Here is a 19,227-nt window from a genome sequence, read left to right as displayed (position 1 = left end):
AATTTGATATGCCACTTAGACAGTTAACATGATGTTTACTGAGGAACTAAAGCTTCAAACAACAGGCAATTGATTAACTTTCTGTTGTCTATCAGCACATACTTGTTACTTTATCATACATCCTAGGGCACCACTTCAATTAGCCTTATTTGCAGCTCCCTGTGCAACTGTAGAATACCATGCAGCCAGAAGTGAGCTTAGGGGTAAAATAATGTTTTTAAATATAACCATTATAACTTCTTTAAACTGCTATTTGCACTCATTTGGGAAATAATTGGTAGGGTAATAAAAGGGCTTTGAAACTGATGTGGACTTTTCAAGACATGGTCCTTTGCTCAGCTACGTGAGAACTGCAGGGTTTTAGCCAGGGTTAGTGCAGTTAACTCTTCTACTTTTTAGTTTTCTAGAGGGAGGAAGGAAGGTGCATTATTCTTTCTATGCTTTATTATCAAACTTTTTCTTTATTCTTCTCCACTTCATACCTTTTAGCTAATTTTTGTTCATGTGTCTTTCTGTTCTCTATAATGTGTCTTTCTGTTCTCACCTGTTCTGTTTCTCTAGTCAGCTGGCATTGCTATTTATGTCAAATGACACTACTATCTTATATTTTAACTGTGAAATTTTACAAAATTACTGCTGCGGTTTTCCATAAGGGCTTTTGTCCCTTGAATTGTTGAAAAAAAATCTTATTTCTAAGGCAGACAGTAAAAGTGCAACATTCTGCACAGAACCATAATTTAAGATTTAATTATAAAATAGATTCAAAATTCACTGAGGTTAAAGTTACTTTTGTGGTGATATCAGCAATCCTGATTTCTTTTGCATGCTTCTACAAGCTTTATGACCTATCTTTTCATCAACTTGCCATCTAGAGAGCACGTTTCGTAATTTAGTGAGGTGATCACATTATCAGTAATAAATATATGGCTATGAAGTGTTAGTGTATCAGGTAGTGAAATTATTGCATCGTAAGTAGTGCTAAAATAATTTCATTTTAGTGTAATGTGTGATGAAAACAATATCTAGAGTTTTGGGGCTTTCCCGCTAACTTTGTTGAGCTCTTGGCAGGTCCAGAATTTTTAAGTTTATTTGGAGAATACTCAAAATCTGTTCAATCAGCATTGGAACAAACAAAATGATTTTCACTATTTGATGAATACAACAAGCAAGACATGAAACCTTTTGAGATCTTACAGACCTTTGGAGTTTGGTGTACAATAGATAATAGCCTTATTGCAACATTCACTGGTGTGACTTGACTGACTGACTGACTGACCTTAGGGTTCCTGTTTCAGGTATGCACTGTTGATTATATTTACAGGGAACAGGAGCCCCTGGTAGTCTAGAGGGTAAAGGCGCTGCACTGTCACTGCAGAGACCCGGGTTCGATTCCCGGTTGGGGCCACTCCCTGGGCAGTTGGAGCTCGTTAGCCCTGTAAGGCAATCCATCTACGTCCTGAGGACCTCGCTGCCACCGTCCATGGCAGATGAACCTCAGGATTAAAGGGTGGGCTCAGTTCCGCGCACACTGTGTCTCACCTAAAAAATCCAATGCACAGGCTGGAAGGTGTAAAAACCTTCCCCAGTTCTTCGTTTGCGAAGACTGGCCATTACACAGAACAATTCCTGCAAGAGTTATGTATCTTATAGTCTGTTTTGCTGCAACTAAGCAACAGCTTTTTGGCATAGATGCATCATGTCTATAACTTTTGCACATACATTCTCAAATTGCTTTTATCACAGAAAATTGCTGCTAAATCATGGTGGAACTCCATGTACAGCACTGCACAACCAGATCTTTAACACCTACTCATCTGGATCACTTTTAGTTTGTTTTCTCTTGTATTTCAAATGTGTTATGCCTTGCAGGGTATGATCTATGGACATTTAAGTATTGTCATCTTCTCTTTCATACCAACAGACCCTAAAGCAGTACTCCTACTGCTCCTCCAGTATGCTACACATAAGCACCTAGTGTTTATTTTATTCAGTTATTTTGAACATTATTATTTTTCAGATGTTGTTCTGCACTCTGCTTTGCAGATGAACACGATTGCATATCCCCTCTATGATTCAGGGGAGGAAGCCAATATGTCAGAGCAACATTCTGCCAATGTTCACAAGCACCTGTCAGTGTCTCTCTCCAGCTGCCTGCTCGTTGTGCATCTGGTGCTCTGTGTACGTCTTAGGGAAGTGGATAGATGCTGAAATTGCATAATGGAGTGTATGCAATGACTTGGAGATACAGGTTCAGAGTGATCTTCTAACTTTCAGCTTCTTCCCTCATTCTCAGTCAGACCTGAGACACCTTTTCCACTCCTCTCTCAAAGTCAGTCAGGATATGCACATATGCATTTAGTAACTTCTAAATATTTTCTTGTCAAGTTAAGAGCTTATAATAGACATTTTAAAAAAAGTAAAACATTTACCACAGGGAGAACTAAATGCACTTTGTATATTCATATATATTCCTTCTTTTTCACCTTTGAAATATCCCCCACATACTTTTCCCATTCCAGAAGATTTCATATCCTTGAAAAGATAATTGTGCAGGTAAGACACAGAGACTGATCAGTTGGTATGTTTTTCAAACTTAGCCTTACTCTTTTGCTATTTAAAGTAAAGAAATAAAATACATTAGTGACTCAGAAATTAAGTAAATGTAAGATTTCAGCCAAACCAGAAATTAGTTGATCTCAAACTTCCTCCTCTTCATAGGATTGTGGGCAATTAGGCAACGGAAAGGTAGACAAGTTATTTTTCCTGTAAATATGACACTCTGAAGTAAAAATTTTTGTCCCCGTTGGGTTCTTTGTTTTCCAGCTTGCAAATATCAAGTGAGTCGTCATTCACATGCAGATAGTAACTTCTGTCTTCATAGCATTGGAACTGTACTGAATCTCCTTGGTAATGCATGATGAAAAAGTTATTATCTTCATTCAGCTGTGAAAATATACAAGATAAAGAACACGTTATATTTTTTAAGCCTTTCTATAGGGTTTCATGTGACAAAAGTTCATGTATGTTGCTGGCTTCTTGTATTTTGGATGCTTTTGTCCAGTGACACATATTTACCAATTTTTAAATAAATCTTTGACAACACCTAATCATTTTGGGACAGATTCTGTGATAACTATGAATGAAATAATACCCATCTCCGTCAGAGCACTGAGTAATTACAGACTCATAGCTCATAGCTTTATTTTTTTGCTTCACAGAAAGATTAGCACAGCTTTGCCAGTGTCATTAGGATAATTTGGGATTTTCATCTGGTTATTTTCTTATCTTAGACCTGCCCCATCAACTGCCTCTAGTAAAAAAGAAAAAAAAAAAAAAAAAAAAAAAGAAAAGTCAATCCACAGTTTTTCTTGCCTCTTTTGAAGTAAAATTAGAATGTTACAGTAGAAATTGCTCTTTAACAACTGTTCTATTACCTATGATTTTTTCTGTATGTCTCATTTCCAAAGTGCTTTTTTAAAGACCCATCTCTGGGGCAATAGCTATGGTCCAAACAGCTCCTCTGTGTGTGTGGTATCTAGCCTCTTCAGGAACCTTAGGCTAAGGATTGAGAAATAGTCCTTGCCGGAACACATCACGCCAGAGAGAGGAAGAGTGTGTGCTGAGAGGTAGCCTTGGAAACCATAAGACCTGGAGACTAGAAGCACTGTTAAATCTGTGAAACCTGGTACCAAGATGCTGCTGAACCTGCCCACGTCCTCCAGCACCACTGGCACCTACCATGTGCCATGTAACCCACACCACGTCCAAGAGGGCAGCAGCTGCTGTAAGTGGACAAGGATTATAGGGCAGTACATGTGGTCACAGCTGCTGGAACGAGGAACCCCGTGTGAGACTGTGCGCAACTGCCTGGAACGCCCTGGAGAGTGTGGGCATGAGACCTGCTTCTGACTGTGTACACTGAGTGAAGGAGGAACTAACTGAGAAGACTGTGTAAATAGTTATCTACTGCTAATCGTAAGACCCTGCTGGCAATAGTAAGACCTTAATTAACAGAGAACTGAGATTTGTATTTCCAGCAACTCATCCTCCCATCAGGGAGCAGGGAATATATAATATCTTTTGGGAAAGGCTGAATGCATCATAATCTAATTATATCAACTTTCCTTTTTAGTGACCTCTTTGACTCTTATCCTACCCAAAAGTCAGTTCTGTAACTCTTACAGGTCTGGTGCATTATCACACAGCACCTACAGGATGGACAAAGGATCAGATCTACCCAGTGTGGGTTTAAGAAGAGCAGGCCCTGTCTGACCAACCTGATCTCCTTTCATGATCAGGTGACCCACCTGGTGGGTGAGGGAAAGGCTGTGGATGTGTCTATCTGGACTTCAGCAAAGCCTTTGACACTGTCTCCCATAATATACTCCTGGAAAAGCTGCAGCCCATGGCTTGGACAGGGGCACTCTGTGCTGGGTCAGGAACTGGCTCGAGGGCCGGGCCCAGAGAGTGCTGGTGAACGGGGCTGCATCCAGCTGGCAGCCGGTCACCAGTGGTGTTTCCCAGGGATCAGTGCTGGGACCAGTCCTGTTTAATATCTTTATCAATGATTTAAATGAGGGGATCGAGTCCATCATTATCAAATTTGAAGATGACACTAAGTTGGGAGGGAGTGTCGACCTGCTGGATGGCAGGAGGGCTCTGCAGAGGGATCTGGATAGACTGGAGAGATGGTCTGACTCCAATGGGATGAAGTTCAACAAGGCCAAGTGCTGGGTCCTGCACTTTGGCCACAACAACCCCCTGCAGCGCTACAAGCTGGGCAGAGTGGTTGGAGAGCAGCCAGGCAGAAAGGGACCTGGGGGTGCTGATCGACAGGAGGCTGAACATGAGCCAGCAGTGTGCCCAGGTGGCCAAGAAGGCCAATGGCATCCTGGCCTGCATCAAGAACAGTGTGGCCAGCAGGACCAGGGAAGTGATCCTTCCCCTGTACTCAGAGCTGGTGAGGCCACACCTGGAGTGCTGTGTCCAGTTCTGGGCCCCTCAGTTCAGGAAGGATACTGAGGTGCTGGAGCAGGTCCAGAGAAGAGCAACGAGGCTGGTGAAGAGACTTGAACACAAGTCCTGTGAGGAGAGGCTGAGGGAGCTGGGGTTGTTTAGTCTGGAGAAGAGAAGGCTCAGGGGAGACCTCATCACTCTCTACAACTCCCTGAAAAGAGGTTGTAGCCAAGTGGAGGTTGGTCTCTTCTCCAGGCAATCAGCAGTAGCACAAGAGGGCACAGGCTTAAGCTCTGCCAGGGGAGGTTTGAGTTGGATATTAGGAAGAAATTCTTTACAAAGAGAGTAATCAAACACTGGAATGGGCTGCCCAGGGAATTGTTGGATTCTCCATCCCTGGAGGTTTTTAAGATGAGACTGAATGTGGCACTTAGCGCCTTAGTCTAGTAACCATGGCAGTGTTGGATCAAGGGTTGGATTTGATGATCTCAGAAGTCCTTTCCAACCTGGCTGATTCTATGATTCTGTGATTCTATTCTATGATTCTATGATCATTGCTTAAGGGGACCTCCAAAAGGAAACTGAATGCCTGGGGAAAAGCAGGGGAATGTTAAAGCATCACAGCTACATTTGAGATTACAGCATTGGCAACAACAACCTTTCCATGGAAGGAGCAGTGTATCCTTTCAGCCTGTATGACAAAAGTGGATGGAAAGAAAATGTCCTGCAGTTATGGCAGAGTACCTGAAAAAAACTTGAGGATACACCTTCTATACCAGCAAAGCTATAATGGGAAGCAGCTAAAACATTCTGTCCTGACAGAGTCCATGTAACAACAGTGTATCTGCAGCTTTAATCCAAAAAGTGTGTTTTAAATAATACTGTTAAGAAAGTTGAAGAAAATTTGTCTTTAGGAAAGAAGTACCTTCTAGGGACTCAGAATGGATATAAGGAAACATACATGGAATAAGAGAGTTTTGGAAAAGAAAATCTGCAGAAGCAAGGAGGGAGATTCATATGCACGATGCAGAAATTCATTCTAGAGTGAGGGAGACTCCATTGGTATCTGCTGAATGTGAACCCAAAATTACATGCTAGCCAAAGGAGACTGAGATACAAAAAATAAAAAATGCCTACTGTAACAGCATGAAATGATGGAAAATTAGATGGAGAACTGCAACAGGAAAATAATTTGGTGAATGATATTATGTGACTAGGAGAAGAAAGAGGAATTGGGAGTAGAAGCATAATGAAACACTTTTAGGACTGGGAATTGCAGCAGGTCATTGGAGAACAAATTGTTTTGCAAGAAATTATGACACAGGTAATTTTCTGTTATGGCCTGTAAAGAAGGATATTGGAGAATGCAGTCAATTACTGCTCAAGTTCTTCCTGATGACGGCTTCTACAGCAGCAGGGATGCCTGAGAGGTTATTTGGAAATTCCAAGAAAAGAACTGCTGCTTTTCAGCTACAGTCTGACCATTTGTTTTCCATTTCATTAAATGAAGAACCAGTTTGCAGGTTAGGTTTCATGTTTAGTGTCAAAAAATACACCTTTTCTTATGTCCCACAGGTGATTCACAATGCTTCTGCAATAGCACGTGTATGCCCATGTTAGAAAAATGCTACAAATATCATCTCCCTAGGCAATATTAAAGAAAATACATTAGTATTGCCTTATTAAAGAAAAACAAAAATACATCATTGATGGGAGCTACAGAAAGAGATGTGAGGGAGTAGTATCCAAGGTTTAAGTAAATAGACTCAAAATGATGTAAATTCAAATTGAATAAGGCACAGTGAGCAGGCTAGGTTCAGCTGCTATACGCTAAACTAGGAAGCAGCCGGAAGATAAAAAGAAAGAGATATGAAGGCCAGATGAAAGACAACATCCTGCTTTGTTTCAACTCATTATGCAAAGGAGTACAGGGCACACTGCAATCTACATTTTGATTCATAAGAAACAAGGAAATGAGCCAGTGATCAAACAGGCATGAGTTGTACAATGATAATAAGCAAACCAGTAAAACAGCTGCCACCAAAATTGCATCCAAGAAGCTATGGACAGGAAGCTATTACAATTATGGAAGGTATTACAAATTAATTATGTAATTTGTGGCTAAAACAGGATTGATGACATCCCAGTGTTTTTTGCTATTGCTGAGCAGTGCATGTAAAATATTATGAGCTTCTCTTTCTTCCGACTCAGCCTCAGTGAGTAGGCTGAGGTGGGCAAGAGGGAGGGGACACAGATGGAAGAGCTGTCTCAGACTGGCCAAAGAGATACTCCATGCTATATGATGTCATGTTTAGGCATAAAGACTGATGTAGAGGAAGCAGGATGTGAGGTTGAGAGGATGCGAGTTTGCTTCCAAGGAGGCTATTGCTCAGAAACTGGCAGGGCATTGATCTCCTTGTGGGAGGACATGAGTGTTTGGGGGTTTTCTGTGATATTCATGTGTTATTCTTCTGAGTCTTTTGCTTGACTCAAAAGTTTTCTTACGTCTGCTTTTGCTATTCTCTCTCCTGTCCACAGGCAGGGAGTGGGTCTGGGTGAGTAGCTGGGCTGGATGCTGGCTGGGGCCAACACACTTCAGTGCTTTTTTGTCTCACAGCTGTTCCTGTGAGAACAGCCCTGCATCATTCGGTTCAGATGCATTGGACACCCCTACACTGAAAGCAAACTGTGGCCTGCACTCTGCTGCTAAAGGAGTCAGGAATAATGTTTCGGCAATATCAGCTGTAGCATTCACTCCGCCACATTTGTTTGCCATTTGTACTGGAGCAGTAGGATAATTGATACAGCAGCCCAGCCCCCAGTGGTGGCATGACTTTGTTCAGCCCAGAATAGTCCTCTTTTACCCTCTGTCAGACTTTCACACTGGTCATACGTGACTTCTGAAAGGTGACTGAAGCTTGCTGATCACTCCTTGGCTCTCCGATAGATGAATCAATAGTTTCAGGCCAGAAAAACCCCTCAAGCTGCACACTGGGTACCAAAAAGGACTGTGGGTGGATGTCAAACCCATAAACATTGTCACTACTTAAAAGGTCAACAGTTCTGAACCAAGGTATTTTGGTGGACCTCACATGACAGGTTTTACCTGTTTAGAGTTTATTTTGGCCTATTTAACACAATAAGATCTTTCCTAAGTGCATAGCTGGCCTCCAGTGTAAGCTCTCTTATTCAGCTTCATCTAACTAGTCAGTAAAATATAGAGGACTCTAGCATAAAAACTGTTCCAGCTGTTAATGAGACTTTTACAGCTTCAGTCCTTCAGGTCTCAGTTCACTCAGGCTGAGGAATTCCAGTCAAAATTTTGGGAAAATGCTGTCCAGATACAGTCACATATTAATCCTGAATTATCCAGCAAAGAATAACAACTTGAAGAGGAGCACTCAGCTTCAGTGATAGAATTGTTGAATTCTATCTTTTACTCATTTTTTAAGCAAATGTGTTAATTCAAGAAGATTTGAAATTGAGGGAAAACTGAGTGCTACTAGTGCTTAGGAAAAGCTGAGAGAGATAAGTATACATACATAAAAGTCTGAGGGTGGTAGTATGTCAAGAATAATAAAATGTTATAGTTGAACCAGAACAGAAACTATGCTAAAGGGAGATACTACATATATGTACTGAAAAAGATGTGTACCTCTCTGATAGCCAATATATATTCACTAATTCCTGTGCCGGAGTTAAAAGGAAATACTGTTCTGTGTCTCTTAATTCATCATGCTGTATGGCTAACTGCATTTACTTCTATGATATTTTTAATTATGATAAACATGTTCTACTACAGAGTTAAAATAATCACAGTTATAAGCAAATGCAAGCCTGCACTTGAGTGAACAACTGGGGATGGTCTCTCCACTGCTGCACTAGCTGGAATACTGCAACTGTGTGTGCTGTGTGAGGCTGTAACTGTGTATACTGTGCAGTTTTCCACTCTTACCATGATATCGTTGCAATAAATATTGGTTTTCATCTGTGCTACCTTCCTGGTTTAATCCCCTATCAGTATCAGAAGTTATTACAAACTATTATGTGCTGTAACAAGTTTTTATTATTTTATTGCCATAAGAACCTAATAATTAGAAGATGTTGTGATTAATACTGATAGTGAACCATGTCTCCACAAACCTCGGTTATAGAAATAGATGTTGACAACACTATATGCAATTCTGTTACATGCAACTGCTGTTATACCTGCTAGTATAACAGCAGGCTCCACAGATTCTCACATTCTCACATTTCTGATAATTCTACTGGCAGTCTTTAAATAAAAAAAGAGAAACGCCTGCCTTTAAGATTACTGGACTAAAAGCCACATTGCAGCCCCACATAGCTTTGTCATTGTCCATGAGAAGTACTTTTCCATCTCAGTGCACTACTCCTACACTTTTCCATCCTAAGGACAATGGAGGCTCTATTCATCACACTAGAAATCTTTTACTCATGAGTGCACTCATTTTAGATGATTTATTAATAATCTCATGAGTCACACTTGACTAAGATTTTGCCTCTTGGCCCAACTGCATGTGATTCAAGTGCAGACTACTGATTTTTTCATGCAAAAATGAGTAACATTTCTTCTTCTGTTTGAGGGTATTAACAAGAAACCATGATGAGCAGATCACTATCTGTCTTGTTAGCCAACAAATGGGTTCTCTGAAGGAATTTTTGATTTTAGTTCTTTTTGGAAACCTGAACTGATGAATAGGTGTCTACAGGCAACTGTTACAGCTCTTCTTCCCAGATGTTTCCCCAAATTTGGAGGCATCAAGACACTAATTCTTTCCTTATGAATCTTTTCCACAGAAAAAGGCATGTATTTTTATTTGAAAAAAAAAAAAAGTATTAAATATATTTTAGAAGGATACAATGTGACCGTAAAACTTTACATCATACAAGGAGGGGACTAATAGTTGCCTTATAAATTTCCTAAGCTTTGTTGCTTTCTCCTTCTGTGTAGAGTCAAGGAATATTAGTGGCAGGTAAGTAACTCAGCAGAACTTAAACGAAGGACCCACTTAGATTTTCCAGGCCCAGTATGCAGGAGATTATTACTTCATTAGTATAGCTTGTACCTTTGGAAGATCATTTCAAAAAGACTTCAATTTACCAGAATTGGTAAATGAATCCTTTCTGGTTTAGGAGAAAGGTTAGCAATGTTAGAAATACTAGGCTGGGAATTTCAGGTTTTCAGGGTTTTATATTCACTGTTATGAAGTTCTGAAACTATCTGATCCCAGATAGCTCTAATTTTGCCTGCTGTAACTGGAAAGATTGTCTTTTCAGTTCCCACAAGGCTCCAACCCTAATAAAAATTATTATTATGTACATTTACTTAGGTTTGCATCTTCTTTAGGTTACAATGTCCATTTAGGGTATCGTATAAAGGAATTAAAGTAATTTTCTTCATGTGCTCACAGTGTCTTATCATTTCTATCTGGAGAAGGGCCAACAAAATCAAGCTTTCATCACAAAAACATGTTTAGAAAACAGCTGGTTACCTGTATTTCTATCCACAAGGCATTACTCCTGATCTATAGTCATCTAATGATACAGGATTCAACCTGAATATGTGACAGGAAGTGCTTCCTTTTTATTTCTTCTTTAGAATAAATCATATATGCACCTTTTACGGCTTTATTACTTCCCAGAATTTTATGACTGACGGCGTCATTGTTTTTTACAAATGTTCTAACCTTCGTAATCTGGTTCTTCTAGACCTGATAAACACTCATCCAGATTTTCTAGCCCTTGTCTAAGAATCTGTACCAGATGAAAACTACTTTGTGTCTCCCTGCATTTTATGTAAGCATAATACAGGATACATAGCCATCTTTCATGTATTAATTGAAAGTCAGATATTCTATCTGTAGATTGAAAGATGTACTCATACATAAAAGTCAGGTTAAAAAATATGGAAATTGTTTTCCTGAAGAAAATAATAAAGATCAGCTGAAAGTAAAAGGAAGTAAACAACCTGTCACCAAACCAGTAATAGCAGGATGCATTTAAATGCCCTTTTTCTACAGCTATATTTGACACACAGTCTCTCACACGCATTTTTTTGTTTGTTTGTTTTGATCACAATTGTATACCTGTTTGAAGTCAGGATCTTCATGGTTGCATGTTTTCATGTTGCACCTTTCCACTGAAGGATAATCTGGCTCCGAACAGGATGCTTTTAAGACCTGTGTTTACACCCAGATTCGTTAATTTTATAATTTAGTTTGGTAGTTTTTTCTTAATATTTTGATTTTTTAGCTCATCAAATGTGGCATTAGTTCTAAAGAAAAGTATATTTTTATAAAGTTCTTTAATTATTATATTCAAATTATCAAAGATTAATAAGTTGATAAGTTTCTGAAACACTTCCATGAATATATTCCTCTTTTAACATTTGCAACACAAAATGAATTGGGTTGAAAGCAAATACTGAAGACAGACCTTCAAACTGTTTAATGCCCAGATTCTGTTTTGCAATGCAGCACAGACTGAACCATGTTGTATAGGGATACCAATATCTTATCATAGATAAAAAACCTTGTTGACTTCCATTTCAGAATTCCCATTGAAATTAAGGAAATTCTTTCTATTCTTGTGTAAAAAGAAAGATCCATGATCTTTCCAAGGTTTTTACATATTTGAGAGACACCATCTTCCCTCATTTTCAGAGAAGAACTACTTTCAATGATGTCAAGAAACATAATCTGTTATGACCTCAAACTTTAAAATAGGGTCACTGGTAAGTTAAATCCATTAGGGATCAGAACTCAATTCTTTCTCTGATTTGGTGGAACATGCCTCAAACAATTAATTTATGAAAAGTTAATCTCTTAACCAGAAAAAAATAATTTTACTATAATTGCTCTTTCAAGGACAGAAAGGAAAATCCTAGTGGGATAATAGTTTATAAATATAATTTACGTACCTTACAGCATATATTTCCCCAAATAATTTCAGGAAACAGATTTTACAGAAAGTCATATATGAGTTAAAAAACAAACGAAAAACATCCAAGACTTTTAAAGGAAGCACTTGGTGATTTACACCATCATGCATGGCCAGCATTAGATGAAGGGTCATTCTTTATCTCAACTCAGCCTGTGTAAACAGAGCTTCTTGGACCTTTGCCCTGTTTTAGAGGGTAGATTGCAACACAGCATTCCTCAGACAGATTTTGGTAATGGTTATAACCCCTCAATAGGGAAGACTATCCTTGCCTTCTCTTCTGACCATTAACAAACTTTCACAAGACTGGAGAAAATGAGAATGCTCAGACAGCCGGTGGTTTATACTCTGCTTCAGCTCAGTATTTGCTTTTCATCACATTCCTCATCTTAGAGTGTGGGTTGATTAGGAGGAAATAATTCCCTTCTTAAACTCTTCTCTTTCCAAGGCAAGATTCCTGATTTCTCCTCCCCTCTTATTTCCTGCATGTTTTCTGGTTAAGAAGTCCCCTCTTCTTCCATAGAGACTGGACCCTAACAACCCTGACTGTTTTCTAACCAAAGATTTTTGCAATAACCTTCTTGGACTATTTCCCCTGAAAGAACAAAGGGGAGTAGTTGGAAGTTGTGGAATGTGGAAGGTGGTAAGTAAAGTGAATTTTAAAAAGTCGGGGGGGGGGGGGGGGGAAATTATCCTATAGTAAGAAAGAGCACTCAATAGTTATAGAGGAAATAAATAACTTACCTTCAGAGAGAGGTCATTCTTACCCTTGCACAATAGGACAAATTCATTCAGCTTTGATCTCTGAGTGAGGCTCACCAAATTTTTAGAATCTGTTTTACACAGAGAAGAATATTGTAATAATATGAGTATCACTTTGTAAAATGAAGCACAGAAAAATGTACTTTGCAAAGAGAAAACATACAGGTTCACTTTACATTGATAAGCATAGGCATAGAAATAAATATAATCACTCTTGATACCATTCTCCTGTGTAAAATATTTAAAGCCTGTGACTTTATGAGGCTTTAAATATGCAAAATACACACTTTAGTTCTCTACATTTATAGTTAATTTATGGAATATCAGCTATACATTAATATACATAAAATGAACTATAAAGACACATATAGCAGTAGTTAACACATATGTGTAATATACATGTTTATGGGATATACATGACTATATATATGTGTTGTTATGGAAAATGTAGGATTTTTTTTCCCGTTTATTTTCTGCATGCTTTCTAGATCAAAATCCTTCTACTATCCTAACTGCAGATGCATCGCATTAACTGTTCTTGAGATAATACTGTTTTTTCTCCTGCAGGAAGTAAGACTATACCAATAATATGTTTCTCAGCTTGATAAACTGACAATGTTTGTTACCTTCTGGTACTGCAAGGCCTCAGCAAAAAATAAATACATTAAGTACTCTTTGCCAACATAAGGCATTACCTATTACAACCTATTACCTATTGCAAACCCATTACATCAATGACTATCTAGTGATGCTATACCTATCTGACTGACTTGCAAATTTACTTCAAATAATCATCATCATGGCTAGGCTTCGCAAACGAAGATTTGAAAAGGGCTCTATCCACACTTGCTACAAGCGCGCTGATGGCTAAAAAGGCCAATGTGAGATAGACAAGTCCGGTTGCAGAAGGCACAGCAGAAATACTTCAAATAATACCACTTGTGCTTTTAAAACTATCTCAGGTGTACCACTTGAGACAAAAAAACATAAAAGAGAGTAGCAGTTGATCTAAATGTTACTCACTGCAGCAACTCAACACAAATTTTGCAGAGGTTAGGAATTTATGCATTAATAGATGCAGTTAAGAATACTTTTTTCTCACGTTACCAAAGGTATTTTTTTAGTCTCTGAAGGATATTCCAAATCAGCAGGATACATTCATCCCACCTGACTCATTTTAGCTGCTCTAATCCTGGCCCTGATTTTAGCTGGCCCAACTTTCCCCAATTGTATTGCATTTGTGTTAGTGTTCTGGAGGAATTTTGTCTGAGACAGTTACAGCATTGAAGATATCATAAAAATCCACATTGATAACTGAGACGAATTCTCCAACCTAAACTGAGTATGTTTTAATCTGCTTACATGAGCATCCAGATAAATATAGCAGACTGGAGGTCTACCATTCTGTAATTTTTGTTGCTTTTTGTGACATCGGTTTAGATTTTAATTGCAGTTACAGCTGTAATTTCAGCCGTAATCAGCAGGCAAGAGAGATTTTTTTACCCAATTCAAGAGTGTTCTGACTTAGAGGTGAGAGTGGCAGCGAAAGAGATATGGTGGAGTCCATCCAGTTGACCAGGGACATAAGACAACATGAGTTACACCCTAACTATCCTTGGCTTTCCTCTTCTATGGAGTTTATTGTGACTCGGCTTATACATTGTTTAGTCTGAGTAAATCTGGAGTCCAATTTTCTCTATCATCTCTGAGAGATGTGACAAGTGGTCTACCAACAGCCAGCAAATGCCAAGGAAAGTAGGAAACCTTTCCATAATTTTATGTACTTTTACTTTCTGATGGCCTTTGAATTAATTACCTAGTCTTTCTGGTTACTAAAACCTTACCAGAGTCTAAGGGGCGATTTTAAAATCCATTCAAAGAGAATGCCTTGAAATTAATGAAATACAATATTTTCTTGCTAGTAATGTAGCCAAAATGCAAAGTGTTGGGAACTGGGAGGATATCAGTATTTTGTACTGTTCCCCAGAAAACTTCATTTGGCCTTTGTTCAAGGTGCAGTCCAGGACCAGATGGTTATTTGTTCTCATTGATTACAGCAGCCTTTGATAGCTGGAATTGGAACATACTTTTCTTCCACTGTAATACTTGGAATTAATATGTCTTTGATTTTCCCAATTGTTTCTTATGCATACAAAATGAAAGTTCCAAAAGTGTGCCTCCTTTTCCTCATATCAGTTTCTTTTTGTTTTTCCTCTCCTGGTACAACAGGTTTTTGCTAGCTAAGACCCATATGCCAGCAATAGAACACCCACACTTTCCTATAAAAAAATTGGATCTTGTAGCTTAATACAATATATTCCCTTACATACATTTGTGTTCAGTCCAAGCCACTACTCCTAATTTGCTAAGGTAAATTTTGTGAATTTGAAGATTTCATCTTATGGAACACTGAAAGGCTGTTTCATTTTTAGAATTCTTTGGTAACCTGATCTAACTGAAAAATCTGGTGCAATATGTGACTTCTAATGTCAAGTTTATGTACAAAATGTTACTAACTTCTTTTCCTACTCTCAAACATATCTTCAAAACTACACCCCAACAAACAGAATGATACCCGTTATTTCAGGGAAGATTTACCAGTACCTTCTGATTCATTCCTCGTAAACACGCTTAACCACGCAATGTCTAAAACAGAAAATATTTAAAAATTTGTGGAATTAGAGAGATACATTTTTGAAATTTTAAAAAGTTACAAACAATTTGAAGAATTGTTCTAAAGCATAATCTGAGAAAGAGCATGTAATAGCAATAAGCATCAGACTTATTCTAACCCTGGGAGGCTGTACTGTTAGACTTGTTAACAGGTACCTTGAAGTCTGAGCTCTGAATCTAATAAGTGTTTGATTGATTAGTTGTCTTTTGTAAAAGCGAATGCACCTGAGAAACTAGAGAGGGGTAATCAGATGTAAGGCCTAAAATCCTATTAGAGGGGAGCTTGAAAGTGCTTTGGCAGCAGAAGTGAGCACTCTAATAAGAAATGTATGAGACTGGAAGGTAATACGTAGCAACAGCAGTGGCTTAAGGCTTTTCTACCACTGGTCTGAATCACCCAAACAGTCAGCTGGGAAAGGCATCACCCCCTTCAGGTCAAAGTCACAAACATCCAGGTTACAAATGGTTCTTAATATTACATTTTCTTAACTATGTCATGATGAATATGTGTTTGTGGTGCTTATGTGTTTATATACACATAATATTACATAGCATTTCTTTTCTGTCTGCTTGTTTTTCTTCTAGAAATATCTTATACATTAGGATTGTCAGATGATATATTTATTCACAAACTGCTTCCATTATATACCTATACAAGCTTTGATTATGTTCATAAATTAACAATACTGGTTGTATGAGTTGCCTCAAAATTCTATTGTGTTATCAAGGAGAAACTTAAAAAGATATAAATCACACTAAATACCTTATCAGTGCAGCTGCCATTATTTACAACTTAATAGAAAAAAAAACCACCATAAATTGAGTTTATAAATATATCAAATGAGTGTTACATTTCTTTATCTGAAGCATATATAATTAACTTCTTATTCTGTAAAAGCCAGGCGTTTGTAAGAAATAGTTTCAATAATTTGATAGCTAACTTAAAGATTTCAACTTTTTCCCATATTTTGTTTAGAAACATGGTTTATTGGGTTTTTTCCTCCCTACTTTCACATCTCTGGAAAGTGTATCATTCTGAAATAATTGCATTTGATATTATTTGGCTTTTCTCTACCAAAAGAACACCCTCTAACAAGCACTTGCAGCATATTATTTATGATAACATGTTTGGTGTCAAATAGAGAAGCCCCATTTGAGACAAAAGAGTTATTTGAGGCAAAGTAACCCCACTAATTCCAAAATATGCTCTGTTTTTCTCTATTTTTCCCCGTCTCTGAGGATTATCTTTACTTTCTCTCTCTTTAGAGCTAAATCTCTAGACTTCCCACTAAGTCAAGTGAGCATGAACAATGCAGTCTTCTTGTCATTCAAGTATATTAAATACCTACTGTAAATGAGGATAAAAGTTTTCTTGTATCACTATCAATATTCATAAAGATGCAATATAATGTTATGTCTACAAAAAATGTAGACTTATAGAATCACATAGGTTGAAATTCGTATTCATAATGATCACGTTATGATCATCAAATGCAAACACTGATCTGACACTGCCAAGTTCACCATGTTCCTAATCACTGTATCTACACACTAAATCCCTTCAGGGGTGGTGACTGAATCATTTCCTGATCAACCTTTCCCAAAGCTTGGCAGCACTTTCATTGGAGAAAATTTTCCAAATTTCTAAGGCTAAACCTCCCCTGACACAGCTTGAGGCCATTTCCTCTCATCCTGTCTCTTGCTATCTGGGAGAAGAGGCTGACCCCACACCTTAACACACCCTCCTCTCCTGTAGTTGTAGGGAGCAGCAAGGTCTCCCCTGTGACTCTTTTTCTCCAGGCTAAACATCCCCAGCTCCCTAAGTCGCTCCTCACAAGACCTGTGCTCCAGACCCTTCACCAGCTCCATTGCCTTTCTCTGGACACACTCCAGCACCACAATGTCTTTTTTACAGTGAAGTGCCCAGAACTGGACACAGTACATATAATAGTACATTTAAAAATGTCTTGAGTACTACACATGCGGTTGGTGAGTTTTGGTATATAAAACACATTACCTTCATGAGACTGTGAATCCTTGATTGATATTTCATTAAGACCGTCTTCATCTATGTCAAAATGCACTGTTTTTGAATCTTCAGTTAGTATATAACATTTCACTGTTTGACGCAGACTAAACACTAAGGAAAAATGAATTCTAATTAATTTTGCTAGCAACAGAGAAATGGTAAAATCCCATAACAGAAAGATCAAGTGTATTTTTCTAGCAATAATTACTTGATAATCTATGTATATTTGAACTGTGGGCAGAATAGCCATATATATTAGAAGTCCTACAGTGGGCTTAAGCAGCCAGTTTGGGAGATTGATGGTGAAGAAAGGAAACAAATATTTCTTTGTTTAGAAGGCTATCTCAGTGAAGAAGAAAAGACACATGCTGACCTTTCTGGAGATTAACATGTGTGAAAACTCGAGCTTGAAAAAATGGCTTCCAACCCAAGAGCCTGAGGGATAGTTAGTGTAAGAAGGAGGGATTGTGGACAACCTGCCCATAGCTACCTTCAAAAAGACTAGTGGGGACAGCATGATTTTAAAAATGAGAGAGTGGGCCCACATTAGTAAAGCAGAAGAGAATGTTTCTCTGCAGCATACTGTTTCTAAACCAGTTTCCTTTGTTTCTTAGGTAAGTACTTACCTGTTTCCCAATCTTGAACTTCAAAAATTGGATCTGTGTATAAACAAGAATTTTAGGCTAAAGTGAATATGGCTACCAAAAATAGCAGCATTTATTTTGGGAACCAGACATCTCTTAATGAAAAAAATGCAGATATTTTTGCCTAAAAGCTGCCAGGAGAGAAACTGTTCCCTATTGCTACTGAACACAACTGTGCTCTTCTGGATGTCAGAAGGACGTGGGTCCAGAAGCTTGAATGTCAGACATCTACAGAATAACACCACAGGACACAATTTTGATTACGTTTAGCTGAACACTGTTTACTGGAAGAGATTTGCTACACTGAAATCCAGTTAAGAAATTTCTGAGATCACATAGACCTCTAGGGTATGCTGCAAGATAAAAGTCCTTTCTTTGCCAGAACAATTAGGCTAGCAAAACAACAGGATACACAGAATGCACCAGCAGTGGCATAATGTTTTAGGAATGTGTGGCTTCACCAAAAACTGTTACTTATTTCATATTGAGGTACCTCCTCTGAAACATCTGTATTTAAGCAGATATTTTGAAAAAAATACTGTTGTTTCCAAGAACCTTTCTTCCTACCCTGTTAAGGCTGAGCAGAAACTCTGCACACACAATAAAAGAGAAGGATGATGCACATTCTGAAAGCCCAAATCACACCCTCCAGAAGTGGCAGGTCTGACATATTCTGTGTTGGACCATTAGCATGTGCATAACTGATTTATGCCTGGGCAAAGGCTGTATCTTCAAAGATAACTGGCCATCAGGCTTCCAGGAAAAAACAAAGGTTGTTCCGCAAACCAACAGGTCAACAACTACAATAATCAATACAGCAAACCTTTTAAAAGTTATTATATTGTGGTAGATATAGTGTAGGAATTCTATATCTAACTAGAATTATAAAAACTAGTACAGTGTCCAAACCAAAATGGTTGGCAAGCCTGTTTATGGCATTCACTCTTTTCCAGGGAGCTACAGATGTACCTTAGGAATTACTTATCTGAATTCAGTGGTGTGAAAAATCTAACGCTGATATTTTAAGGAGTATTTCTCTTCCAGTCATTTTAAAAGCAGCTTTTGGGTTTTAGTTCCACAAGTATTTTTACTTTTTGATGGCATTATAGATAAACTGTTTGAGAATACTTGGATTCTCATATATGTTGGATTCTGCCTTGGATTGGAATAATCTTTGCAAGATTACCAACATATCCGTCA

The 19,227-nt window shown here is 38.3% G+C and overlaps 1 protein-coding gene across 1 annotated transcript; it reads right to left on the bottom strand.

The window, feature by feature from the left end:
* Window positions 1-2,413: 2,413 nt before the first annotated feature.
* LOC114056120 lies at window positions 2,414-19,219 on the bottom strand. The gene is made up of 7 exons (XM_027881026.1): window positions 19,156-19,219; window positions 18,010-18,042; window positions 17,372-17,494; window positions 15,280-15,327; window positions 12,664-12,752; window positions 11,067-11,159; window positions 2,414-2,943 (listed from the first exon to the last, which is right to left on the bottom strand). The coding sequence occupies exons 1-7, from the start codon at window positions 19,217-19,219 to the stop codon at window positions 2,755-2,757; spliced, it is 639 nt and encodes a 212-aa protein (XP_027736827.1). The 3' UTR covers window positions 2,414-2,754.
* Window positions 19,220-19,227: the final 8 nt, after the last annotated feature.

The sequence above is a fragment of the Empidonax traillii genome, unplaced genomic scaffold, assembly GCF_003031625.1.
Source record: "Empidonax traillii isolate 1590-97213 ecotype Southwest subspecies unplaced genomic scaffold, ASM303162v1 scaffold83:size2986645, whole genome shotgun sequence".
NCBI lineage: Eukaryota > Metazoa > Chordata > Aves > Passeriformes > Tyrannidae > Empidonax > Empidonax traillii.
Note: the sequence above shows the minus strand (reverse complement) of the source record. Positions and strands in the feature narration are given on the sequence as shown.

Bases quoted from the DNA above. Each gene is read 5' to 3' on its own strand.
- LOC114056120 (XM_027881026.1), bottom strand. From the start codon at position 19,219: ATGTTGGTAATCTTGCAAAGATTATTCCAATCCAAGGCAGAATCCAAC. The intron at 17,495-18,009 runs GTAAGTACTTAC...ATTTTTCCTTAG, and splicing joins AGTTCAAGATTGGGAAACAG to TGTTTAGTCTGCGTCAAACA. The intron at 2,944-11,066 runs GTATACAATTGT...ATATTTTCACAG, and splicing joins AAGATCCTGACTTCAAACAG to CTGAATGAAGATAATAACTT.